A 27,498-nucleotide genomic window follows, 5' to 3' on the forward strand; every position below is an offset into this window, starting at 1 on the left:
AAGGGGCAGGGGAGACTGCAGGAAATATGGGATAGCTATGGAATAGCTACCCACAATGCAAAGCTGCAGAAATCGACGCTAGCCTCGGACCATGGACGCACACCACCGAATTACTGTGCCTAGTGTGGCTGCATGAAATCGAATTTATAATATCTGTTTTATAAAAGCGGTTTAATGTAATTCGGAATTATCCTGTAGTGTAGACATAGCCTTAGTGAGCAAATCTGTAATGCTACATAGCAAGTTCCGTTAATACACATGTTAAATAGGTAGCAATGGGAGGCATGGCGCTACCGCATGTCAACAGGTCCCACGTCAATTGGTCTGTACTATAGTTTGGTAACTGTCTTTCATTTATTGGTAGAGGGAAGTGTTAACAAATAGATAGAGAAATAAATGTACTTTATTATAGTAGATGATTTCAGTAAACACTTACTTGTAAAGATTGTTTGCTACTTTATCATAAGAAGATGTGGTTTGACTTGTAAAGTATAAAAATGGAGCTTATTTGAGGTGACTCATCTGATATTTAAACACTTTATAAAATAATCTTATAATTTATTCAGTTCAGTTAAATTACAAAATCAAAATCTTGGGAGTTAGTAAGAAAATGGCTTGTTAACAATTAAAATTTGAGATACTTTTTATTAAAGTTATAACAAAACACTAGCATATCATGATTTAAGTTTTCTGATTCCTTTTTGTAAAACTCTAACATGTAATCCAGGATTATAATTCAAATCCTGAATATCCTATTGTTGTTTTTGCCTTTACTTTAGTGCCATTTACCTGGCTTTAATTTCTTTTGTACCATATGTTCTGTTACTGCAGCTCTTATTTACAAACTGAAAAAGTGAAAGGGAAATCATCAGAGTAAAACAGCTTGTACATCATAACCCACCAATATGCTAAGCCCTTGTGTCACTTACACAGAAGTAGTACCTAATAATATCATTTAATACAGCTAAGGTCTGTAAATAAGGAACTTGCTTTTTGCAAGTTATAGTGATAAAAAGCTAAGATACAAATCCATTTCTCAGCAACACTCCACTGATAATCAATCACAAAACACTGCTAATGCTATGACTCTAGCTGATGTGGGGGAAATATGTTTACTTTGTGCTAAAGTGAGGTTCATTGCGGAGATGACATGGGCCTTTCATCCTGTAGCTAACTCCAGAGCTAACATAATTCTGAAGATAATGTGCCTTATTATGTTTACACATATGAGAAGTGGTCTTATTCAGAGCTGTTAAGTCTCAAACATAGTCTGTATCAAATGCAGTGAGCACTTTTAATATGAACACTGAGAATAATTTAATGTTAATGTAAACAATTATAGTAGTTGCTGAGACCTAAAATTTCAAAAGACACTATTAGTGATTTTAGGATCATTGTTTGAGTGCTCAAGTTGGTACATTGAGCAGTTTCAGAGATTGAGTTCTCAGCACTGTCTAGCAATCGGCCCCTTTAAGGTGCCCCAAATTGGGCACTCAATAATTGAAGAACCTCAAATCACTAGTTCTTCTTTGAGAACTTGTCCATTTTAGATGTATATGCCCCATGAATGCAAGCCTGGAATCTTTTAGCCAGCAGTGTATTTCGCAGCTGAGCATGCCCCCTGCATGCTCTCATGCACCCTTCCCAAGTGCATTAAAGGCAGAGCAGCCCTAGTCGTCACTATGTGTTGCAGCAAGATGGAGCTTAGGGTGACCATATGGCTAGTGTGAAAAATCAGGACAGGGGCTGGGAGGTAATAGGCACCCATAGAAGACAAAGCCTCAAATATCGGGACTGTGCCTATAAAATCGGGACATCTGGTCACTCTAGAGGAGCTACACCGTGTCTTGTCTGCTCCCCCATTAGTATCTCAGGCCTGGTCTACACGACGATTTTAGGTTGAATTAGCAGTGTTATGTCGATTTAAGCCTGGACCCGTCCACACGACGAAACCCCTTTTTTGACTTAAAGGGCTCTTTCAATCAGTTTCTTTACTCCACCTCTGACGAGGGGATTAGCACTGAAATCAGCCTTGCTGGGTCAAATTTGGGGTAGTGTGGACGCAATTCGATGGTATTGGCCTCTGGGAGCTATCCCAGAGTGCTCCATTGTGATCGCTCTGGACAGTGCTTTCAACTCAGATGCACTGGCCAGGTAGACAAGAAAAGGCCTATGAACTTTTGAATCTCATTTCCTGTTCGGACAGCGTGGCGAGCTGATCAGCACAGGCGACCATGCAGAGCTCATTAGCATGATGTGCACATTGCCAGGTCAATATCTTGTTTTGATCCACTCCGTCTATCTTTTACATCTTAGGCTGGCAGCAGATGCTGCATTACGATTGCTAGCCATCATCGTCTCCTGGCTGCCCGCCAGAAGATGGTGCAGTACAATTGCTAGCCATCGTCATCTCCTGGGTGCTCGGCAGAAGATGGGAATGACCAGGCTGAATCACTCCCATGTCTGCCCAGGCGCCCCTGACCGACGTCACTGAGGTCGGCTAAGAGAGCACCCAGGAGTACGACGACAATGACTACCAATCATAATGCACCATCTGCTGCCAAAAGGCAGTGAGCTGCTGTTGTGTAGCAATGCAGTCCCACATCTGCCAGCACCCAGGTGACATACGGTGATGGTGAGCTGAGCGGGCTCCATGCCTGCCGTGGTATGGTGTCTGCTCAGGTAACCCAGGAAAAAAGGCGCGAAACGATTTGTCTGCCATTGCTTTCACGGAGGGAGGGAGGGGCCTGACGACATGTACCCAGAACCACCCGCAACACTGTTTTTGCCCCATCAGGCACTGGGATCTCAACCCAGAATTCCAATAGGCAGCGGAGACTTCTGGAACTGTGGGATAGCTACCCACAGTTCAATGCTCCAGAAGTCAACACTAGCCTCAGTACTGTGGACGCAGTCCACCGACTTAATGCACTTAGAGCATTTTGTGTGGCGACACACATGATTGACTGTATAAAACAATTTCTAAAAAAAGACTTCTATAAATTTGACCTAATTTCATAGTGTAGACATACCCTTAGATAGTATTGTGACAGAGTTTTTAGATACTCTGTGTTGCTGCTTTTTAGTACGATGTTTTACTTCATGCCCATTTTAAAATGTATTTTTTCTTGACCCTCTTTGTATTGATGGTGCAGGTCATGGCTAAGTCTCTATCTCTGGACTTTAAAATCTGCCCTGCTTATGAATCAGGTATGTCTGTGAGTGATGGATGTACACAGATTGTAGCTAGAGCTAGAGGAAATTTTTCAGTAAAACATTTTTTCATAGGAAAAGGCCATTTTATAAACACAGAAACTTTTCACAGGAAAGGGATGGTTTCGATGAATTTCCTGCTTAAAAATGTTTTTGAAAAAGGTTTAAAAATTGTCAAAACAACCTGCTTTGACATTTTCAAAATGAAATGGTCCATGTTTTGTTCAGAAATGTAAGTTATTTTATAGGGGAGTGAGTAAAAAAGTTTTGAAATTACTGAAACAAAACATGTTTGAGCTAGGCTGAATGTTTTTTCAGATTTTTGGTTTGCAAATTTTTTTGAGGTTTTGACTTTTTGTCCTGATTCAGGATGGGAAAATGTTTCAAAATGTCAATGCTTGCAGGATGAGAAAAATGTTTCTGCTCAGCTCAACTTGTGATGCCCACTTAAGTGTTTTTAATGGAGAAGTCAATGAAAGGAGTGTTTTAAACTCTGAAGTTCTTCCTCAGAATAGTCTACTGTTTTGAAACCTATTCTAGGAGCTAGGAGGTCTTCTGCCTCTAAGAGACCTCTTGCTTCTCAAAAGCATGCATAGCCTTCCCTTCCAACCTCCTGAAGTCAGTCAGTGGCTCCTACTGCCTGAGGTAGGAAGTAACAGGGATTTTCTGATGTTGCTTGACAGTGATCACCATCCCTGGTACTAGGCAAGAAAAAGTCTGTCTCATCATTCTAAGTTTCCAAGCCAGCTCCTTCCAAACTGGATTGGCACCGTGTCACTTCAGAAACTGGAATCCTGCTCTTCCCTTTGGTATCACATCAACAATCCACTGTGACTGACATGCTACTTTGGTAACACAGATTGCTTTTACAACTTCTGTGGACATATTGGTTACACTGGATCTGGAGCCTCCGCTCTTGGATGTTTCTCCAGCTTCTACTTGTCCTGTGTCCCTTCCAATACTGGAACCAATGATACAGATTATGAAAATCTTGCTATGACTATCATCTGCAGTACCACCCTCTGTTTCTGAGACATTTCTTTGTCCTGTTGCAACTCCTCAGAGAGCTGCATCATTCATGGAGGAAAATCTGCTTGTCTGCGTCATCATTTCATAACAGTAGAAATGCTTCTCCTAGATTTTCTCTTTGTTGTCTCAGCCTTGTTCCTGAAAGGGATTAAGAAGGAGCCCCTCTCGTGACAGATCCCATGCTTCTGAGAGGTTTCAAGCATCTCGATTTCCACCTTTATGGCATCATGTACCTGCCCATTATGGGATGCAATTTTGGCCTTACTGGTCAGGGTGGAAAACTCAACATCTCTGGATACTTATTAATCTAGATCCAGATCTAAGAATTGATCATCTCCTAAAACAGTGCAGCCATCTAACTAAGGACTTGTCTAAGAACTTGAGTAGGTTCCTCATTCTGAGGAGGAGGCTCTTGTGGAGGAATGAGAAAATCAGCCCATCACTTTGGCTACATCCTTTCCCCCCCACCGAATGAAGTGATTATTGTATCTCCACACACAGTGATTTTCAAGGCCTTTCACGACCTGCTTAAAAGAATGACAGATGTATCCCTTGAAGTCAATCAAGAAAGAGTTCTATAAATTATTCAACATTTTTCATCTAGTCTGTCATGGCTTCTTTCCCATGCCAATAAATGAGAGTATCCTCTAACCTGCTAAAGATTTGTGGCAGACCCTCCACATTGACCTCAGCAACATCTAAAAGAGCAGACTAAAAATACCAAGTTCTCCCTAAAAGATATGAATATTTCTTTTCACACTCACCTTCACTAGCAGCCTGATCCTTTAAGTCAATGGCCAGGGATAAGGACCCCAGAAAGATCCTTCTAGGGAGAAAGTGCATAACGATAGCTAAGAGGTTAATGGTTCTTTCACTGTAAAAGGCAAAAAGGAACCAACACCTGACCAGAGGACCAATCAAGGAAACTGTGATTTTTCAAAACTCAGGGAGGAAGTTTGGGTGTATCTTTTGTCCGTCTCTCGGCTCGAGAGTTTTTTTTTCTATCTAGCTCTAACTCAGTTCAAAGTTAAGTACAAAGTGTAGACAAACAATAGCTTTATATGTTGTTTGTATTACAGTGTGTAGTGCTGGAAATGTTAAATTGTATCTCTTTTGAGTAAGTCTGTTTATCATATTTTCTTTAAGTAATAGCCCTGTGTAATTGTCAACTTTTAATGCAAGATCAGATGTCATTGGTTTTTCTTCTTTTTATATAAAGCTTTCTTTTAGACTGTTTGAGTTTCTCTCTGTTAGCTAAGAACGAAGGGAAGGGAATCTCTTTGTGTTATATCTACGGAGGTTAGAGCTCTGCAGCCCAGGGATTGGTGGGAGGGAAGAGAGAGATAGAGCATTTCTCGTGTCCTTGTATTTGTGGGATTTGTCTCTTGTGATAGAGAGAAGCACCTTCCTCTTAGGTATTGTATGTAAAGAGATTGCATTTAGTAACTTCAGGTAGCCGAGAGGAAAGTCGCGATGGTAGCAGAGAGTGGGAAGGGAAGTGGGTTATTTCCCTTTGTTGTGAAACTCAGAGTCTGAGTCTTGGGGTCCCTCCAGGGAAGGTTTTGGGGAGACCAGAGGGAGCCAAAACCCTGGAATTTTTGGATGGTGGCAGCGAGATCAAATCTGAGCTGGTAATTAAGCTTAGAGGGGTTCATGCTAGCTTCTCAGGTTATGAACTCTAAGGTTCAAATCTGAGTAGGAAGCTACGACAGAAAGGTATATTCTTCAGCTCACCTTCAGATGCAGATTAACAATTATCAGGCTTGGGTGCTAAGTACGACTTTCTCTAGTGAGAAAAAAATCTTATAGCTGGGCAAAAAGGTCCCTCAGGATATTAATTACCACCAAGTTCAGAACATTACAAACTTTCGTAAAATACCTTAGTTGGCATATTTTTATACAGAGTAGGATTGTATACAAACAGTTACTTCAATTGCTTATTCTTTGGAGTTCAGACTTCCTGTTCTCCCCCTGGGGTGTCTGGACCTTCACTGTCACAATATTTACCTATGTTTTTTTCCCACAAGGCTCATGACTGCCTTGTGGAGACTAAGGTATGTTTATAGTGGAACTGGAGGTGTAATTTCCAGTTTGGGTAGACATACCCATGCTAGTTCTGATTGACCTAGAACTCTACAAATAGAAAGTAGACTTGGCTGAATGTGCTAAATGCCCCAAGTACAATACTATCTGAAACCCTATGTACATTTAAAAAAAAATAAAAGTAAAATTAGTTCATAATAAATGTTAATGTAAGGTTGCAGTAGGGCAAATTTTCAAATTTATTTATTCAAAACCTCAACTTTATTTAAACGTTTTTTAAAAAATCAAGTGGTTTAAATCTCTCCACCCTGGATCTAACTATATGTAGGTCCCAAACCTGCAAATGTTTATGCATGTTTTTAATATTGCTGCCATAAGTAATCTCATTAATTCAAGTGAGGCTACTCATGGTTCTCATGATAGTGAAGTTAAGCACATGCATAACAGTTTGTAGGATTGGGGCATTATTTACCATTGTCGGAATCTGATTTATTTCTTGACCTCTGAAGAATGATGTTGAAAGAAAGCATCTCCTGACCTCCATCAGACTGCCTTATATATTTCAGAGATGGGAATTCCACAATGATCTTGACTACAAAGCAATCGTAACAGTAGTGGAATGTTCGAAGACTTTCTGAACTTAGCAAATGAGCCCAAAAAGTTATAAAAAGACTTATTAATATGCTTTTCAGTATTTTAAAGACTCCCTTATTCTGGTCTGACTTCCATCTCAACAAGAATCCAGTTGAGACAGCTCTAAGTTTGTGCAACTTCCTTCCAATATGTAGAGCTATCACTTTTCTGCACATAAATACCAAGTAAAAGAGAGAGGTTGGCCAGTTTTTTAAAAGTTTGCCTCCAAAATTGCACCAGCAAGTTTTTCCCCATACAAGCAAAACATGATTGGAATATGCAAATAGGTATTTGCCTGGGGAAAAAAAAGAGGTGGGGGGAGCTGTGTGTGAATTCAGTTTGCTCGTACAAAGGGACATGTAATAATAAAACAAATGAACGTGGGCTTGTAGTATACAAATATTTGCTCATAAAAAACTTTATAGGTCCATTGTCAGTGTTTGATTTAAAATTTGGCCCATTCAAGCCACTTGTGGAAAAGATCACAGAAAAATGGTTCTGGAGCAATTAAGGATCCTGACTTTAAAATGCTGTTCTGTCTGAAAAGTTGACTTGTAAAAATGGCATTGTGGGTTTTCATAATCATTATGTCTCACTTATTTCCTCTAGAAATGTGCACAGTTTTCAAGTAAAAAGATGGTCTTGGTTTTGTTTGTTTTGTTTTTTCTAATTTCCTACCTCCTCACAAATCCACCCAGGTCTCTAGCAGTCGAGCTGGATTATTTCCATATTGTTCACTTTTACCCAGCAATTGAGGTTTTTCAGGCCGAAGTGTTCCTTCAGCTACACCTGTCTTCAGATTATGCCTTCAGTGACACCTGTACAACCCCATTAGCTTTCAGGGGGGATAAATTAAGGTTGATCAGTAAGGGATTTTTAGATTGCTGAGAGTTCTAGATCTTTATATAGTTTATTAGTGCATGCTACATGGAATTTATTAAAATCAACAATGGAGAAAACAAAGTTTACAGTAAATAGTAAATTAATTATCTTGACATAATTTATTGTAATAACTTTCCAGCATCACCTTTAATCTAGAAAAATGCTGCAACTGAAATCCTTGCTGGACGTTATGCATAAGCAGTGAGATGTACCAATAAATCAAAGTGCACTCTGATCCAGATCCTCAAGGTCTTTAGGTGCCTAATTCTCACTGAGGATCTGGGCCTCCATGATTTAACATTGTTTCCTTTGAAGGTCATATGATGTAACATGGAATTTTAGTATTAAAATCTAAAGATAGGTCAAGCCTTACAATCTTAGTTCTTCTGCCTAAACAATCAGATGACTCACATTTTGGGAAATTAATTCACAATATGAGTAAGTATTTAACCACAACTAATTTCTAAAATAAAAAGATACTATTGTTGCACCATTGTCACTGTTCCTTATTATAATAAAACAGATCAGGGTCACAGAAGTGTGTTCAAATAAATACCCATTTTATCGTGGGTTAGGAATGGTATATTTTATTCATAAGCAGCTATTGCAGTAAAACCACTCAATATGTCAAATAAACTGAATAATATATTCAAAAATACATATGAATTTAATTCAAAATGGGTGCTGTTCTATATCTTAAAATATAATATTTCAAATAATTTATATCTGCAATAATGTTCAGTCACTCACTAAATCTTCAGTTTCCGGTTCTCATATAACATTACCTGAAGAGAACCAACTGAATTAATACTTATAATTATTGATATCAGATCTACTATTCATTGACTTCTCATGCACTTGTTACTACTGTGAGGATTTTTCCAGTGCAGAAGGAAAAGGATAACATGAATGTAGAGACTAAAACTGATTTCCAAAATATTGGGTTCTGGTTCTTTTAAGTAGATTTATGTCATTTTAGGCCAGTTGGCAGCTTTAAGGTGAACAACCTTTATTGTAAACCCAGAAGAATGATGAATGCAATTAGGTGATAAACAGTGTATGAATAGGGTATGCCCATTAAGCTATTTGATACCAACTTTGTTAGATATATGCTGCAGGTTATAGGATAATTAATTTATTTTTTCTTAATCCTTTTTCATTTGTGAGACATGAAGTATGCAGCACTAAAACAGAACTGTTGATCTTTTAGATCTTGTGCTTTTCCTTAATTAGATGCAATTTACTTAATCAAATAAATAAATTTTATTAGTACTTAGTAAATGTGTCATTTGATATTGTAGGTTCTTTCATCATATTTCACTTTAATCAAGAAAGTTAACACCTGTGGTTTATTCACAAAAGCTTTTTTTGTTAAATGAACACCCACAGGCAATGAAGCAATTACATTTGTTGCTTGTACCAAAGTAGGAGGCACTTAAATAGACCTCAGTAGGGATAGATGAGAACTTAGAGACTTTATTCTTTTGTCCAGCACTGAGATTAGCTCTTATCATAGCTCAAGAAGGAAGCCTCTGAACTGAAAAGAAAAAATGGGAATGATTTAGGGTTCTTTTTAAATTTAAAACTTTGATATTGCTCAAGGTGATTAGAATACCTGTGACCTTAGTGAAAGTTCAGCCTTTGAAAAGCACAGGCTATTGTAGAATTCTGAAAGAAGAGACCACAAGACCATGAGTGTATAATTCTCTGTGCTTTTTATTTTAGAAAAAAATATAGCTACTTAATTATTGCTGCATATTTACATGCATTTAAAAATGATAGAGAAAATCCACTAAGGCAGTAAATGTTATTTTTTAAAATTCTTTTGATGTTAGATGATTCCACCTTTTGTTCCTGTTGTACATAGCACATTACTCCTCAGCTGTTCCCACAGAAATCAATACAGGCACCTCATACACACAACAGAATTGAAGTCAAGGAGACTACTTGAATGGTAAGATGAGACTCAATGTGAGTAAGGGTGCAGAATCTGGCCTTTTGTGATTTCTTATCTTATCCATTTCTGAAAAATAAATACATAAATTATAAACTCTTACTTTTCTAGAAGTACAAAATCAGTATAACTCTAAGGCCTTTTACACTTAAAACTTTTGCCACTTTGACTATGCCAACGTACTTAATGTGAAAGAACTCCCCTAGCGTAGATGTAGTTATATCAGTGTAAAAATGCTTATACCAGTATATTTTATTCTAAACAACCTAAGTGAAATAAGCTATGCCACTATAAAGTACCTTATATTGGTGTAATTGCACCTGTACTAGGGCTTTTCTGGTACAACTGTGTTGGTTAAAAAAAATCACATACCGAGCTGACATTGTTATTCCAGTAAAACTTTGTGTAGACTATGCCTAAAATGAGAGAATACTAGCAATAGTGATATTAGGTAGTTTGATTTTCTCTATCACATTCTTGTTCCAAGGATAAATGTGAATTTAACAGTTGGAATTGTTGGTTCTGCGTTTAGATACAATTAATTTTGTCATAGAAGGCTAAGCGGCTGATCCACCATCTGCAGTGAGTGCAGACTGAAGCAGCGTGACTCCTGTCATGGATGTACAGAGGGAGAGTCAAGTCCACCTATTGCTTTGTCTTCTACACTAGGGCCACGTCTAGACTACGCGCCGGATCGGCGCGTTAAAATCGATTGCTCTGGGCTCGATAAATCGCATCTAATCTAGACGGGATATATCGATCCATGACCGCGCTTATATCGATTCCGGAACTCCAGCTAGACAACCGGACTTCCGGATTCGACACAGTGAGCCGCGAAAATCGATCCCGCGCGGTGAAGATGGGTGAGTAAATCGATTTTAGATAGGATATTCGATTTCAGCTACGCTATTCTCGTAGCTGAAATTGCGTATCTAAAATCGATTTAATCTCGTAGTGTAGACCTGGCCTAGCTGTCTGTATAGGTCAGTTTTGATGATCTGCTGTTAAAATGTAAAGCTTTCAGTAGACTTGGTCCCAATATCTTGCTGATCTTCTCTCGCCTTATATATCTTCTTGACCCTTTGGTAAGAAAGGTACTACACTTTTGGCATTGAAAGTATAGTCTAGAATGAGCAAAGCCATTTTTTTGCTAAAGAACTTTGGAATTCCCTGCCTTCTAACATTAGGAGTGCCAAAGGTCCTGATCCTACAAAGACTTATGCACATACATAACTTTATGCATTTTAAATAATCCCTTGGAATTAACTGATTGACTCAGTGTAAAGTTAAGCATCTGCATAAATCTTTGGAGGACTGGGGCTTTAGCTGTTATTTTAAAGGGGCATAACAACTTTTTTTTAAATTATCGATTGTAGGCTGTCTTAATTCTTGGTTGTAGTGAGGTGCACACACCATATAAAGGTCTTATACTGTATTATTTTTAGATGTCATAATTTTGACAATACTTTAAAGTCAGTTTTTGATATGCAGAGTTCTGTCATGCTTTCCATCAGGATTTCTAAAAGTTACCAACATTGTGTATTTCATGGTGTAAGACTATTTTTCACTGCAAATATGCTCTCTAGTATGCAAACTGTGATAACCAGTGAAGCACATTTATAGCACTATATAGGAAACAAATGGGCCAGAGGTGAGAGAATTTCTGTTCAGGAGCACATGAAGATGTGAATAGCTGCAGATGTTTGTGCATAGTTGTTCTGCGAGTCCTGATCCCACCAACCCCTACTTGTTATCTTGCTAATGAATGCTTAGCTCTCTGCTTTGCCATGTGTCAGGCAAAGTGAAGGAGCATGGTGACCAGTGAAGTGAAGTGGAGGAGAGGGGCTATTTATGTCCTGATGATCAGACAATATCACTGCCTAGAGTGTGAGACAGTTTCAGAACTGTGCATGACCAAGGACTGATTAAAAAGACAAGGTGGGGGAGATGTTGGTGAGACAAACTTTCAAGCTTATACAGAACTCTTTTTTAGGTCTTTAGGAACTGTTTTTTTCATTGTACTATAGCCAATCAAGCCTGTTACCTTTATACACTTGATATTTCTGATATTCCTTTCAAATGACAGTAGTTTCATGCTAGAGAGACAAGGTGGGTGAGGTGATATCTTTTATTGGATCAACTTCTGTTCAGGACAGAGACAAGCTTTTGAGCTTACACAGAGTGCACTGTATGTAAGAGAGCGGATGATTGCTCAGAGCTCCAGTATGAAACTGGAGAAAATCCTGTAGAGAGTCTTTGGGTTAAGTTTAGAAGCAAGAGCAACAAGGGTGATGTCGTGATGGGCATGTGCTATAGACCACCAGACCAGGAGGATGAGGTAGATGAGGATTCCTTCGGACAATTAACTGAAGTTTCCAGAACACAGGCCCTGGTTCTAATGGGGGACTTCTATCACCTTGACATCTGCTGGGAGAGCAATACAGCAGTGCAGACAATCCAGAAAGTTTTTGGAGAGTGTTGGGAACAGCTTCCTGGTGCAACTACTGGAGGAACCAACCAGCGGCTGTTCTCTTCTTGAGCTGCTGCTTACAAACAGGGAAGAATTGGTAGAGGAAGAAGTAGTGGGAGGCAACCTGGGCAGTAGTGACCATGAGATGGTCGAGTTAAGGATCCTCACAAAAGGAGAGTAGCAAAATATGGACCCTGGACTTCAGAAAAATCAGATTTTGACTTCCTTAGGGAACTGATGGGCAGGATCCCCTGGGAGGCTAATATGACAGAAGAGGAGTAATGGTCTCAAGTTTCAGTGGGGGAGGTTTAGGTTGGATATTAGGCAAAACTTTTTCACTAGGCGGGTGGTAAAGCACTGGAATGGGTTACCTAGGGAGGTGGTGGAATCTCCTTCCTTAGAGGTTTTTAAGGTCAGGCTCGACAAAGCCCTAGCTGGGATGATTTAGTTGGAGATTGGTCCTGCTTTGAGCAGGGGGTTGGACTAGATGACCTCTTGAGGTCCCTTATAACCCTGATATTCTATGATTCTGTGAGGGGGGAAGGAGTCCAGGAAAGCTGGCTGTATTTTAAAGAAGCCTTATTGAGGACACAGGAATAAACCATCCCAATGTGCAGAAAGAATAGCAAATATGGCAGGCAACCAGCTTGGCTTAACAGTGAAATCTTTGGTGAGCTTAAACACACAAAAGAAGCTTACAGGAAGTGGAAACTTGGACAAAGGGAGGAGTATAAAAATAATGCAGGGGTGTAATCAGGAAGGCCAAAACACAACTGGAGTTGTATCTAGCAAGGGATGTGAAGGGTAACAAGAAGGGTTTCTACAGATATGTTAGAAACAAGAAAAAGGTCAGGGAAAGTGTGGGATCCTCAATGAATGGGGGAGGCAACCTAGTGATAGATGATGTGGAAAAAGCTGAAGTACTTAATGCCTTTTTTGCCTCAGTCTTCACAGACAAGGTCAGCTCCCACACTGCTGCCTTGGGAAACACAGCATGGGGAGGTGGTGAGCAGCCCTCAGTGGTGAAAGAACAGGTTAAGGACTATTTAGAAAAGCTGGACATGCACAAGTCCAGGGGTCCAGATATAATGCATCTGAGGGTGCTGAGGGAATTAGCTGATGTGATTGCAGAGCCATTGGCCACTATCTTTGAAAACTTGTGGCAATGGGGGGAGGTCCCGGATGATTGGAAAAAGGCAAATATAGTGCCCATCTTTAAAAAAGGAAAGAAGGAGACCTCAGGGAACTACAGTCCCTGTAGAAATCATGGAGCAAGTCCTGAAGGAAACCATTTTGAAGCACTTGGAGGAGAGGAGGGTGAACAGGAACAGTCAGCATGGATTCACGAAGGGAAAGTCATGCCTGACCAACCTCACTGCCTTCTATGATGAGATAACTGGCTCTGTGAATATGGGGAAAACAGTGGATGTAACGTATCTTGACTTTAGCAAAGCTTTTGATATGGTCTCCCACAGTATTTTTGCCAGCAAGTTAAAGAAGTATGGGCTAGATGAATGGACTGTAAGGTGGATAGAAAGCTGGCTAGATTGTTGGGCTCAATGGGTAGTGATCAATGGCTCGATGTCTAGCAGCCAGTATCAAGTGGAGTACCCAAGGGTCAGTCCTGGTTTCAACATCTTTATTAATGATCTGGATGCTGGGATGGATTGCTCCCTCAGCAAGTTCGCAGATGACAGTAAGATGAGGGGAGAGATAGGGATAGGGTCCAGAATGACCTAGACAAATTAGAGGATTGGGCCAAAAGAAATCTGATGAGGTTCACCAAGGACAAGTGCAGAGTCCTGCACTTAGGATGGAAGAATCCCATGCACTGCTACAGGCTGGAGACTGACTGGCTAAGCAGCCGTTCTGCAGAACGAGACTACAGTCAATGAAAAGCTGGATATGAATTAACAGTGTCTCCTTGTTGCCAAGAAGGCTAATAGCATATTGGGCTGCATTAGTAGGAACATTGCCAGTAGATCGAGGGAGATGATTATTCCCCTCTATTTGGCATTGGTTAAGCCACATCTGGAGTACTGCATCCAATTTTGGGCCCCCTGTTACAGAAAGGATGTGGACAAACTGGAGAGAATCCAGCAGAGGGCAACAAAAATGATCAGGGGGCTGGGGCATATGATTTATGAGGAGCAGCTGAGGGGGAACTGGGTTTGTTTAGTCTGCAGAAGAGTGAGGGGGAATTTGATAGCAGCCTTCAACTTCCTGAAGGTGGGGGGGGGGTCCAAAGAGGATGGAGCTGAGCTGTTTTTTTGTGGTGGCAGATGACAGAACAAGGCTCAATGGTCTCAAGTTGCAGTGGGGGAGGTATAGGTTGGATATTAGCAAACACTGTTTCACTAGGAGGGTGGTGAAGCACTGGAAGGGTTACCTAGGGAGGTGGGTGGAATCTCCATCCTTAGAGGTTTTTAAGGCCCAGCTTGACAAAGCCCTGGCTGGGATGATTTAGTTTTTGTTGGTCCTGCTTTGAGCAGGGGTTGGACTAGATGACGTCCTGAGGTCTCTTCCAACCCTAATCTTCTATGATTCTATAAGAGCTCATCTTCAGGTCTGGGAAACTTAACCAGAATGTCAGCCCATCAGATAGTTTAGCATAAGTAGTTAACACACACTTCAAAGGACCATTTAAGGTGAAGTGATGCGTTAACACTGCTCCAATCATAGGGAGGCAGTAAAGCAGCTGGGGGTGGGGTTGTTAGTGGGTTTAGATTGCTGTAATAAACCATAAATCCAATGTGTCTATTCAGCCCATGATTTTTGGTGTCTAGTAAGGTCTTTTGGAAGTGTTGTGCAGGTTTCCTTCGAGGATGAGGATTGATAGGTCAGCTATAGAGTGATCACTGTCTCTCTCACCAACAGAAGTTGGTCCAGTAACAGATATTACCTCACCCACCTTGTCTCTCTAATATTGTGGGACTGACATAGCTCTAACACTGCATACAGTAGTTTGATATGTCATTTGTAGCTGTGGGAGATGTTGGGTAGTGAATTACAGCAGCAAGGTCATTTTGCCCCTGTGCATGTAATACTGCAGGACTGAACCTAACAGTAAATTATGGATAGGAGGGAGAAGTGGTTGTGGTGAGTGCTGTGCATGGGTAAACTGTCAGTAACAGTAAATAGCACAAGTATTTGCAGTGGGGCATTTAAAGCATAATTGTAGCATCAGACATGAAGGAAATTTGCATAAAGTGGAAGTGTCAGCACATTCTAAAACCTAGATCTACAGGCGACAGAGTGAAACTCCATGCACATGCTGAGATGGATGTCCTACATAGATCAGTTGGACCCGACTCTAGACATTTGATTGTCTTTTACTGACTTTCACCTTCATTAGTTAGTTACTTCTGTTCTGACTACCTGTCAGTAAAATCCTTTTATGCTTTTCTTTGCTGTTTTGGTAATATGTTCTGCCCATTGGCATATTTCATTGGATCTCTCTATGGTCTTTTTTCTTTTTAATCAAGTGTATTCATATATTCATCTTTTAGCAGTTAAAGTGGATCCCCTCTCAAAGTCAAGACTGGTTGGGTAGCAGGAATTTTCTGTAGTGGCTGGTAGGAAGTATTACTGATATTTGTTAAATTTAAGACTACCCTAGATTTTTAGGCATATAAATTATCAAATGTAATGTTTAAGAATTATTTTGCTTTTAAGAGCCTATCTTTATCTGAAGTTGTGAAATGTTCAGTGATACTATTTTGTCCTATCAGCATGAATCTTAGTCATTGCATGCTCTATATTTTGAATCAATTCAGCTCTGAACTGTATTATTTTGGTTACTAATGCAACTGTAGGTGCTAGAACTAGGAGTCCTGGGGATGCTGGAGCACACCCTGGCTTGAAGTGGTTTCCATTATGTACAGGGTTTACAGTTTGGTTCAGTGGCTCTCAGCACCCCTGAATGCAACTGTGTTTCTATTTTTCATGTTTTCATTGAGTTAGTCAGGTCCTGAATTTACGGCATGTAATATAGTTAATGCATAGTACATATAGGCAATAAAAGGTCTTTGTCATATAGTATAAAGTCACCATCATTAATTTTCAAATTATAAAAAGAGACTTGCTGTTTTGTGATGGTCATTATTGCAATATAATGTGCTGTGGAACCTGCCTGCACATAGAATGAACTGTGATCTTAATTAGAACTTTGACAAGCCCACTCCGATAAAATGATGAGATTATTCGTAATTGATGTCACAATCAATTACCATTTAGATCATCATGAGCCTACTAACAGGTCTAGCCTTGGTGCTGGCCCCAGGATGTTGATGAGTGTGTGGCTGCCCTGTTCATGCTGTTACTGCGACAGGAGGGCAGATTTTCAGTCAACATCCTAATGACCTCTTTTGAAGTCTATTAAATTAATGACCCTGTCATACTGGTCTAACCTCTTACATCTTCATTTTGGATCTTTTGTTGCAAACTAGCATTTCTGGAGCATGTGATAGAACAGATACTTAGAAATATTTTTCTCCCCCTAATCTAGCACTGCTTTAAAGACCTTAGAAGTATTAATTCATGGCATGACAAAAAAAAAAAACAACCCATAAAAGGGTTCACTTTACAGGTTATATCTCGGGGGATTGAATTTCCTTTAAAGAAACACATTCTTATTCTACATTGTCTAACTTGTATTTTGATCTTCTCTAACTATAGGTGCCTAAAGGGCATGTTTGGTTAGAAGGAGATAATCTCAGGAATTCTACAGATTCCAGGTGTTATGGACCTGTTCCTTATGGACTGATAAGAGGACGCATTTGCTTCAAGGTATACCTATAGGATCTAAAACCAGTTACTTCAAACATTTTTTTTAAAAGATGTAAAAGCAAAAGTCTACTCCCATCCTTAGCAACATCACTGAAGTAAATGGGAATGAGTATCAGAACAACTTGGACCTTTTAGATTGTTTCAAGAAAAGTCTCTCCATATTTTTGGGATGAAGACAAATAGTTTCACTTGAAAAAGTACACCTCCAATGATCACCATCATTAAGGCTGTGTCAACAATTTGGCAAATGAATCTATACCAGGGGTCAGCAACTTTTCAGAAGTGGTGTGCTAAGTCTTCATTTATTCACTCTACTTTAAGGTTTTGTGTGCCAGTAATACATTTTAATGTTTTTAGAAGGTCTCTTTCTATATGTCTATAATATATAACTAAACTATTGTTTATGTAAATTAAATAAGGTTTTTTAAATGTTTAAGAAGCTTCATTTAAAATTAAATTAAAATGCGAAGTCCGCCAGATCAGTGGCCAGGACCCAGGCAGTGTGAGTGCCACTGAAAATTAGCTTGCATGCCGCCTTCGGCACACGTGCCATAGGTTGCCTACCCCAAGCTATACCCATTCCACGTATGTAGAATACAATTCATCCCCACCTTGCATTTTTTGTAATCATATTTTCAAAATGAAACAATATCATTTTGTGTTTAACTATTTTATATAATTTTAAACAAAATATCATTTGAGATATAGTTCCATATTGCAAAGAACAGTGATGGGGGGGAGGTTGTCTTTTCCAGGCCTAGTTACTTTAGGAACCTAACTCTAGACCCACTGAGTCGCGTGCACCATCCTTAATAATTGTTAACCTGAAATCTCTGAACCGCCTTTAACTCATGACAGGTCCACCACAATTATCTGCCCTTCACTTCTAGATATGAATTAAGTCTCTTATTAAATGTTTTGTTACACAATAAGCTATGTAAGTTTACTTTTACTACTTATATAACATATCTCCATAACCATATTTTCTATTTATTATATTTTCATATTATTTCTGTCTGCATTATGAATCAATGTGTACAACTGTATTTAATCACTTATCAAAAATAAGGAACTAGGATTAATTTTTCTTTCTTAACAATTACTATAGGAAGCAAGCTGGTACAATTCAGTGGGTTCATGTACTAGGCTTTAGAAACCTAGGTTTAAATCCTGCTGTGGCCAAAGTGAAAGGTTGCTGGTCATTATTTGCCACATACCACAAGAACGCCACATACTGCAATTCAGCTAAACTGGCATATGTGCTCAGAAAAGACTCTACTCTTGTTAAAAAAATATTGTGTGTATTAATGCAGCTTAGAATTGTTAGGAGTGCATTTTCACTTTTCAGAGAACCTTGTAACTACTGACCATAATCAGTCATTGCTTACTAAACCTGAAATAACATTTTCCCCTCAGCTTTGTCTGACCTCTGTTCTTTATGGGTTATTAAAACATTTGCCATCAGTGTCTCCCTGGCACATTACAAGTTCTAGCTGTTCCATCCCTGAATGTTTGTCTTAACATGCATTTCTAGAGCATAGAACAATGATTATTCTAAACAGTGTAGTGATTTTGTGATATTGACAAATAACCACAAGGATAAGTTGGGTAGTGGTTGTGGCCTAAAGTTTGACCCAAACATGCAAAATTACAAAGCTAGTTAGTGCATCGCCCACTTTAAAATAATTTAATGGGCTCACAATTACATATAAATTTTTTGAGAATCTAGTCATCTTAACTGAAAAACCTCCAGTCACTGTGACAAGATTAAAGAACTGCCACTTAGTATTATATTTTCTAGTCTTAGGTGGCCTTTTGCCAACCGATGATTATTAATGTTCTGCTGACGAGAATAAAGCATATGGTGTGTAACAAGCAAGAATGAGTTTATATTTCAAAACACTGTGTTTTAGGAAACTATTGAGATGTCTAACACTGCTATAGCTATAGATCAGTCTACAGTAATCTGCATAACACCATATTGTAGTTAAAGAGAACATTTCTTCTTTACTTTTAAAGAATGAACAAAAATCAGTTGCTATCATTTATTTTTTTAAAAATTATGCATATCCTGAGCAATCACGATTGGTCTAAAGCAGGGGTAGGCAACCTATGGCGCACATGCCAAAGGCAGCACGTGAGCTAATTTCCAGTGGCACTCACACTGCCCAGGTCTTGGCTACTGGTTCAGGGGGCTCTGCATTTTAATTTAATTTTAAATGAAGCTTTTTAAACATTTTAAAAACCTTATTTACTTTACATACAACAAATTAGGGTGACTAAATGAAGACTCGGCACACCATTTCTGAAAGGTTGCTGACCCCTTGTGTAAATTCACCTGTCTTCCATGTCAGACAGTCTGTACTGTGGGGGTATTCCACCTCTCCCTGCTGGCTGAAGGCAGAACAAAGATTAATAGCCACCCTAGGGCCTGGAGTGCCTCTCCATGGAGAACCCCAGACATCTTTGCCCCCACTCCTGCGCAGAAGGCAAACCAAGGATCTCCCCTTTGTAGCAGAGTCCTTCAGGACAGGACTATCAAAATCATCTGAACTCATGGAGAACTGATTTAAATCATTTTTATTTTATTTTATTTTTTAAAAAAAACTATTGGCAGAAGGGTTTTGAACCAGATTACCTGCAAACCTGTTTTATCCTTCTCTCACTCAATGGGTCACCAATCCTAGGGGGAAAAAAAGGCATTTCAGAACTATCTTCCAACTAAAGCAAAGAAAGAATTGTGTGTTCCATTATCCCCATTATTTGAAGAAGTAATCAACGTTTAATGGGCTCCCAAGCAAAGCTAAGCATCCTACACAGAAAAATGCAGAGATTCTATTCTTTACCCACGGACAAGAAAGACATTGGTAAAAGACACTGCATTAGTAAAAGACACTAATTGCCTCAGAGGGAGAGCCATGGATGAGTCCAGCATGGATAGATTGTATGACTCAGTCAGACCAGGATCAAGATAAAAAAACTGAAGGCAAGTTTGAACTGAAAGCAAATAGGAATAAAATCTGATTTACTGTTTCTCTTGTAGCAAATGCTTCTCTGGATTCCCTTAGATTCACAACTTGCTCTATGGCATCTAATCTGGTAGCCCAAAGACTCCTCTGGCTCCATCCCTGGAAAGCAAATATGCAAGTAAAACACCTTATGATCTCAGCCAAGTATTTAGGGGGCAAGATGTTTGGTAAGGACATGGGTGGGGGGAAAACAGTAGCAGAAGCAGGTGAGAATAAAGTCTTTTCCATGTCATTGACCTGAGGAGATCTATAGAACTTTGGCACATATTTTCGGTTTATGCTTACCACCCCACAAGAAATCCACAGACTTCATATCTGGAAGAGGGAGATGGTCCCATTTCAACAGATCAAGAAACTTCAAATAGTGGTCTTCTGGAAGACCAACATCAAACTATAAATCATCTACCTGACTCTTTGCCCAGCATCCAACACTTCCTCTTATCTTGGGATGGAATGGGGGGGGGGAGAGGAGGAGGTTTCAGAAGTTTGTCCACTTACAGGAGACACCTACATCAGGTAGGTGAGTATTAGGGACAGTTCTACAGGGTTATGCTATTGAACTTACCAAATTCCTCAAAGACAAGTTCATAGTCTATCCCAGAACAGAACAAATAAGTACCAAACAAAGCAAACATACATCTCAGCATTTGAGCCGTAGAATCAGGATCAGCAAGACATTCTGTGGTGTGTACTTTATTCTTTTCTGTCCCAAAGAAGAATAGGAACACAAGAGCCATCGTAGATCTTAAGTCTCTTAACAAATCCACCAGATCTCTCAAGTTTTGGATGGAAATCCTGAAGTCTGTCATTGCAGCTGTCACCCAAGATTTCATGACTTCAGCAGACTTCGAAAAGGCTTATCTTCGTGTGCCAATCAGGGAGATTCACTGAAAATTTCTGTACTCTGTTACAATGGGAAGCATTTTCAGGACAGGACTGTCTGTGGACTAGTGAATACCCGACAGGTTGTCCCACAAGATTCAGGTGGACTTAGCAGCCATTGTCAGAAAGAGGATCCAGGGGAGACCTACAGGATCATGGGTTTCTGCAGAGAAGAGGCACTTCCAACCATCTCAAGGACTACTGCTTTTAGGAATGATCCTGGATACCAAAGAGGTTTCTAGGATTACTCTTACCATACAGAAAAGAAATTGTAACCAATCAGAATTTGAGAATCACCGATCTCAGGTCAGTCACGTCCTCCCTCAAGTGATGGACTTATTCTTTGCAATTCCAACAGGAGTACCTGGTTTCAGAATCAGTAAGACTCACTATGACCAGCAGTGCCACCCAGAGTAGCTCGTGGGACATGGTTCATTTTGGAGAAGAGGAATATGAAGTGGCTAGAGCTACGGGCCATCAACAGCCTCAGCATCATACAGACACCATTAAAATGACCTATGTCCAGGAAGATTACTGATGAACCCAGGAAGCTGAGTAGCAGATACCGCCTCTTCAGTCACCTTGGAACCTTGTATGGTGCATAATAAGCAAAAACTCCCCCTGCAAACCTCACAACCAGCGTCTGGCAGCCGCAGGGGAGGCTTAGCCTTCCCTAGCCTATTATACCTGCTGCTCATGTGTGTGTCAGCCAACAAAGGAAGTCTTCCTCCCTCCATAAGGAAGCAATTAATCTACTGATTTGATCAGAGCATCATCTCCTATCTGAAAGCCATCCACATAAAGGAGGGAGCATGCAACAGCATGCTGATTCAGGAGGATGGACCCGGATGCGGGGACAGAGAAGGGGAAGAAGAGTCTAAATCCTTGAACAGTTCAGGTGATGTCAAAGTTAGGGGTTTAGATACAGACCTCTTGACCCTGAGAGAAAACTGAAAAGAGGGTGAGACATTAACCAAACCAGGAGACAAGAACCAGAAGGGGAAGCAATATGCTCATAAGGCTTACTTTACAACTTTCCTCCTGTATCTCTACTGGCAAGGGCAGTAAAAAAAGATTCTAAAGGAGCAATCCACAGTGAGCCTGATCACCCTTCACTGGTCCTGCAACCTGTCAGTCTTGGACTTGATAAACCCTCTTTGAAATTACCAACCTGGGAAGGAAGTCTAAGCCAGGAACTGATCCAGAACCCAAAACTGCTGCTAAAAACTGAAAGGGGAGAACTGAGGTGTCTGGGATACTCAGTTGGGTGTCCTCTTCCGGCATCACACAAAGTGTCTGCCAACAGGATATTCAATCATTTGACCCAAACTCCTGTACTGATGCTACAAGACACATTAATATCCTTTACTCTGGCTGTCTTGGTATCTCAGAGGTTCTAAGGATGGGTGGGCTAAGGATATCAAGCCCAATAAAGGTCGCTGTCACAGGAAGTGTTTTGAATGGTAAGGAATCTAAGATTTCTAGTTAGCACCATACTTTGTTAGTCCTCCTGTGGTACATAGCTTCCTGTCCTGAAGTCTTAACAAAACAAACATTTGAACCACTACATTGTTTTGACCTACTTTCTCTCAAAATGGGTCATAGGAGCAGTCACCCCCCCTTCTAGCTGAGATATCAGAACTCAGAGCATTGTCTATGAAGGCTCATCAATGTATTTTCCATAAGGACAAAATGATTCTTTGGATGGACTCATAATTTAGTCCAAAAGAAAACATATTTCCACAGGTTGCAAGAACCAGCTTTGCCTTCTTTCTGCTCCAGTCTTAGGCTGCCCAATGAGACTGAATGGTATGAAAGGAATATAAGCAGAGTACTTTAAATCAAGTGCATGAAAACTTATTGGAGGTCCACAGCACTTATATCACTCTCCAGCTAAAGGGCAGGCCTCTAAAGCCTTTACTGAAAGATGGAGCAAAGCACATATTACTGAAGCTTATAGAGCATCTGGAGCAAATCCACCGGAGAACCTCACAGCTTATTCCAAGGAGTTCAGCAACTTGGTGGGCAGAAAGGTCTGGTGCTTAATGTGAAATCTGTAAGGCAGCTATGTGGACATCAGTGCACCTGTTCATGAAGCATTACAGCATTGATGTCTCTTCTTCCTTAAATGCAGCATTCAGGAGAAGGGTACTGCAAAATATGCTGCCACAGCAGTAACCCAAGACCAGTTCCCGTGTAAACAATTTGAATCGCCCCTCTTCCCCAAAGTTGAGTATGCTTTCCACTTCCCACAATACGGACTGTCCAACACAAGGGTGGGGGTAGGATGTGGTGAGAAAGGAAAAACTTCCTCTTTACTTGTGAATTTTCTTTCAAATACGCTCCATGTCCAACATTCTGGCTCAGTCAGTGTGGCTTCATTTGTATGAGAACCAAAGTTGTTTTTCTCCGCTATCCCAGATTATAAGCTTCGTAAGGCTGTGTTGTGAGGTTCATATGTCCAAGTTAGGTGACGTATACTAATGTATTCAGTAAATATTTTTCAGCTTTGGAAGCAGTCACTCTGGGTTATCCACAGAAGGGTGGTCCTGGTCCCAAGCTGGCTGTCAATCTTTGTTCTGCCTCCAGCCAGCAGGAAGAATTACTAGTATATTACTCTATAATACAGACTGTCAGATATGGAGGGTATTAAAAAGAAGATTGAGAAGTAAGAAGGAAATCTTCCTAGTTGAGATGAGGATACCGCAATAAAGAATTAAAAGGTGATAAGTGTGTGTGTGATATATATAACAGGACAGAGTATGGAAATACAATATAATTCCACTTAGCCACATTCTCTTTTCGAATAATCCTACTTATCTGAAGCCACACATCTCTCCCATTTAGCCCTTTTAATCACCCACTAGTAACGTCTCAATTAGGCTTATCATTAATCAATGGCTTTATATTTGTATAGTGGTTCTGAGCCGATACTTGCAGTTACCGAGACTGAATCCAGTTTCAATAGCAACTGACAATGTCTGTGTGTCAGACTGTGATTAATCAGTTTTTTAAAAAAGAATTCAGAATTCTGTCCACAGCAGTTTATTAAAACACCAAAAATATTCAACTTGGGTTATTTTACTCTTTTATAAAGTACAAAGTATTAAGCAAACATCAGCATTATTCCCTTTATTCCCCACATTTCTACATCAGTGAAACTGAACCACAAAATAGCACTCTCTTTATCTGGGCAGTTACCTGAAACTGTCTGTTGCTCAGGCCATTTGGATAAATAGGTGTGTGCAATATTGAAATTAGAGTTTTAATCAATGATCAACTAACTTTTACCATATTTCATTTTACAGATATGGCCTCTGAATGATTTTGGATTTCTGCGTGCTAGCCCCAATGGTCACAGATTTTTGGATGATTAAGAGAAATAAGTGAATTCTGCCAGCTTACTGAACTGTCTTACAATGCTTTAATAGCTTTTTTTGCTGATTGAATGAAACAATGTATTTGTATTTACAATAAATTAAACATTGTGACTTTTTGATCTTAAGTCTCACTTTATTAACATCTAGAATAAAACATATGCTGAAGTCAGTTATGGAAATTAAATGCTGTTGTAATTACAGAATAAGTTATTCAGCTTTCTTTAACCATTCATGGTGAGTCCCTTTACACACAAGGAAGTGTCTTATAGTATAAGGGCTATACCCTTACAGGGGATTTTGGCTCAGCATCACAATGCCTAATTTTAGGTACCCAGTCTCCCTATACAATGCATGGGGAGAGCTAAGCATCTAAGAATGGTATTAACAGAAAGCAGCAAGCTGAGTCAGGGGGCTACCCAAGCTAAGCAGAACAAAATACTAAGGAGAGTGGTGAGTCATAAGAAGCAGCAGATTCACATGGGTCTGATGTAACTTTGGTGGCACATAGAATGGACTTCCAGCTTGAATGGTCCCTTCCAAGTTTTATTACTTCAGCAAGAGTCAGGATGGGAAGATTTAGGCTTCTTAAATCCCTCAAAATAGTATCTTCCAACTTCATTCATGGTTGGCTTCATGCTCTGCTTTCTTCAACCTCAGCTCTATTAACCTTCTGTAAAAGTGTACCTCCTTTTTCCACATTGGACTTGACCCCACCATTGCTGCTAACTTTTTCAACTTGCCAGGATCATCTAGTTTGTGGCAAAAGTCAAACTAAGGGATTTTAAGAATATCCTGTAACTTCTGACACTAAAAACTGTCAAGTATTCTCTTCTCTGTTGTTTTTAATGGCCATGTTTCTCCTCCGTACAACAGAGTTATCACCACTACTGCATTGAACTCTTAATTGTAACACACATCTTGCTGCCCAAATAGAGGGCTCTGAAGATGGTGAAACGCAATTAATGCAAAACCAATCTAACATATGACTTCTTTGGATACAGCATTTCCTGTTGTCAACTGACTACCCAAATGGATAAAACTATTCACCTATTCAGTGTCACTGACATTAACTTGCAGCACTGGTCGTTCCTTTTTTTCCATTTGACAGGAGGCATGTACGGCTTTGGTTTTATAACCATTAATCTGAAGTCCCATAGATTCTGCAGTTGTTTGCAGTTCTTCCAGCATTAGCTGTAGTTGGTCAATACCAGGTAAGGCAATATCATCTATACACTTAAAGATTCATTTTCTGAGGATCTCAAGTTTTACACCTCCTATATTGTCCTCAATCAGATAGTCTATTAGAACATTAAATAATAATGCAGGTGAGAGAACACATCCCTGTTATACGCCGATTCTATTGAAAATCAGTCTAACACAGCCATTGACCCTCACACAGTTAAATGTACCAGACACCCCATGCAGCCATTTTTCAGTAACACTCCACAGAACATACACAGCATGAGCTGCCCTGCCCCTCAAGGGTAGCTGGGCACCCATCTTCACTAGGGATTCACAGCCATAAGTGAGAGTTTAAGCCAGGTCAGCCTTTTCTCATAAAAAAAAATTAGGTAGTGATGATGGCCATTACTAATTGGCCCAGAGAGAGTGACTCTATAGCTCAGTGGTTAGGATATTCATCTGTGAGACCCAGGTTCCAGTCTATTTAAGTAGAACAGCATCAACAGAAGAGACTCATTCACAATACCCTATAAGCTGGTGATTGGGATACTCATCTAGGATGGGACAGACCTGGGTTCAAGTCTTTGCTCCAGATCAAGCACAGTGGGCACCTAAACCCAGATCGCTCAGATCCCAGGTGAGTGTTCAGCTACTGGATATTGGGAGACTGCTATACCCACCCTGTTTTATGTGGGGTCCAATCCAGTAGGCATGCTCTTAGGCAGACTCTAAGAACACTTACCAAATCAGAGCCTGAGCAGCCCAGCAGTGTCAGAACTTAGGTGGCTTTCTACTTGTCCACTCACAGAAATGTAGGCACATGGGGGATTTCACCACTGGGAACTTAGGTACCTAGAGATTTTAGCCACATGCCGGGTTAGGCAGCAGCTGAGCAAGGGCTTTGAGGATCTAAATTTTTGACTTGGTGCCTAAATCCTATTGTGGACCTACACTCAAGTTTCCATTCATAAAATATTACAAATGTAGTTAAATTTGAAGTCCAAATGACTTAAAGCTATGATTGCAAAGCTGTTTCTTGGACACAAGTCACCATGCAAATTCTTGAGGTGGCAGAATCACTGTGTATTAGCAACATTTAAACAGCACATTTGCAGAAATGCAGTCCTTAATATGTGGGAGACGTCACTGAACTATTACATGGTCCTGATCTTATCTACTGGAGTCAACTAACATGATATGTACGAAAGAGGTAACAACTTTGTGCACATAAGCCCCTCAATTCAGTTGCATATGCATAATGTAAGATTGCTCAAAAAGCTTTGAACATTTTTTAAACAGCTGCTTCCTAGAAATTTTACCTTCCCTCCTTTTAACATAATAGGCTGATCTCCATTCTCTTCCAATTCCAGTAACAGTTTTGTTTTCAGAAAAATACTTCTTGGGTTCAGTGTTTATAAGGTAACTTTTGTCATCTTTGATGGTAATGTGAGATTTAGCTACTCTGAAGGTAGTCCCCCAGCTACAACTGCCATAATCTTAGGGAGAAAGGAGTGGCATCTAGACCAGAAAGCTCAGTGCTACTTCTACAAATGGAATGTAAATAAATTAATTAAAAAATGAAAGCACTCATTTTTAGGGCAGGAAAAGTAGAGTTTTCAAATCTGTGAAAACAAACAGAACAAGCACTATTTTCACAGGACAGTTCAATTTCTATTAAGTACAGAAATGTATCTAATTTGATTAACTGAACCACTTACAGCTCTTTTGTTTAAGGTCTTCTGGTTAAAACCTGAAAATAGATTTAAGCCCTCCTTTTCAGCCCTGAGAGTGTGCTAGCGCACCTTTTCCCTGAAACATTTACTAACAGATTCTGTCCACTGACTATTCAGCTGAATGAAACCAACACGTCAAGTGGAACAACTTATTTCATCGAAGGATCTCTATAATTAATGAACATGTGTCACAGCAAACCAAGGAAACCTCTTCAGCTTCATTTCTGGAGACAGTATACTTCCCACCACACCGGCATAAGCGTGTATAACATTCTTCACC

At 39.8% G+C, this 27,498-nt stretch overlaps 2 protein-coding genes across 16 annotated transcripts in view; one reads left to right on the forward strand and one right to left on the reverse strand.

Moving 5' to 3' along the window:
• Window positions 1-24,422, forward strand: part of IMMP1L (inner mitochondrial membrane peptidase subunit 1) — a 73,363-nt gene extending 48,941 nt beyond the window's left edge. For 4 of the 8 annotated variants that reach the window (XM_075065215.1, XM_032768526.2, XM_032768531.2 and 1 more), the window contains 2 exons: window positions 16,902-17,012; window positions 24,232-24,422. In XM_075065215.1, the coding sequence (XP_074921316.1) occupies window positions 16,902-17,012; window positions 24,232-24,300 (180 nt within the window). In that variant the 3' untranslated portion in view covers window positions 24,301-24,422. Of the gene's footprint in view, window positions 1-6,851; window positions 9,755-16,901; window positions 17,013-23,430; window positions 23,606-24,231 lie in introns of those variants that run through there. The other 4 variants (XM_075065216.1, XM_075065219.1, XR_012655761.1 and 1 more) reach the window with 3 other exon arrangements.
• The window catches only part of DNAJC24 (DnaJ heat shock protein family (Hsp40) member C24), a 58,364-nt gene continuing 54,818 nt past the window's right edge, over window positions 23,953-27,498 (reverse strand). For 5 of the 8 annotated variants that reach the window (XM_075065220.1, XM_075065223.1, XM_075065224.1 and 2 more), the window contains one exon: window positions 23,953-27,491. In XM_075065220.1, coding sequence (XP_074921321.1) covers window positions 27,393-27,491 — 99 coding nt within the window. In that variant the 3' untranslated portion in view covers window positions 23,953-27,392. Of the gene's footprint in view, window position 27,498 lies in introns of all 8 variants that reach the window. The other 3 variants (XM_032768537.2, XM_032768540.2, XM_032768539.2) reach the window with 1 other exon arrangement.

The sequence above is a fragment of the Chelonoidis abingdonii genome, chromosome 4 (genome assembly GCF_003597395.2).
Source record: "Chelonoidis abingdonii isolate Lonesome George chromosome 4, CheloAbing_2.0, whole genome shotgun sequence".
NCBI lineage: Eukaryota > Metazoa > Chordata > Testudines > Testudinidae > Chelonoidis > Chelonoidis abingdonii.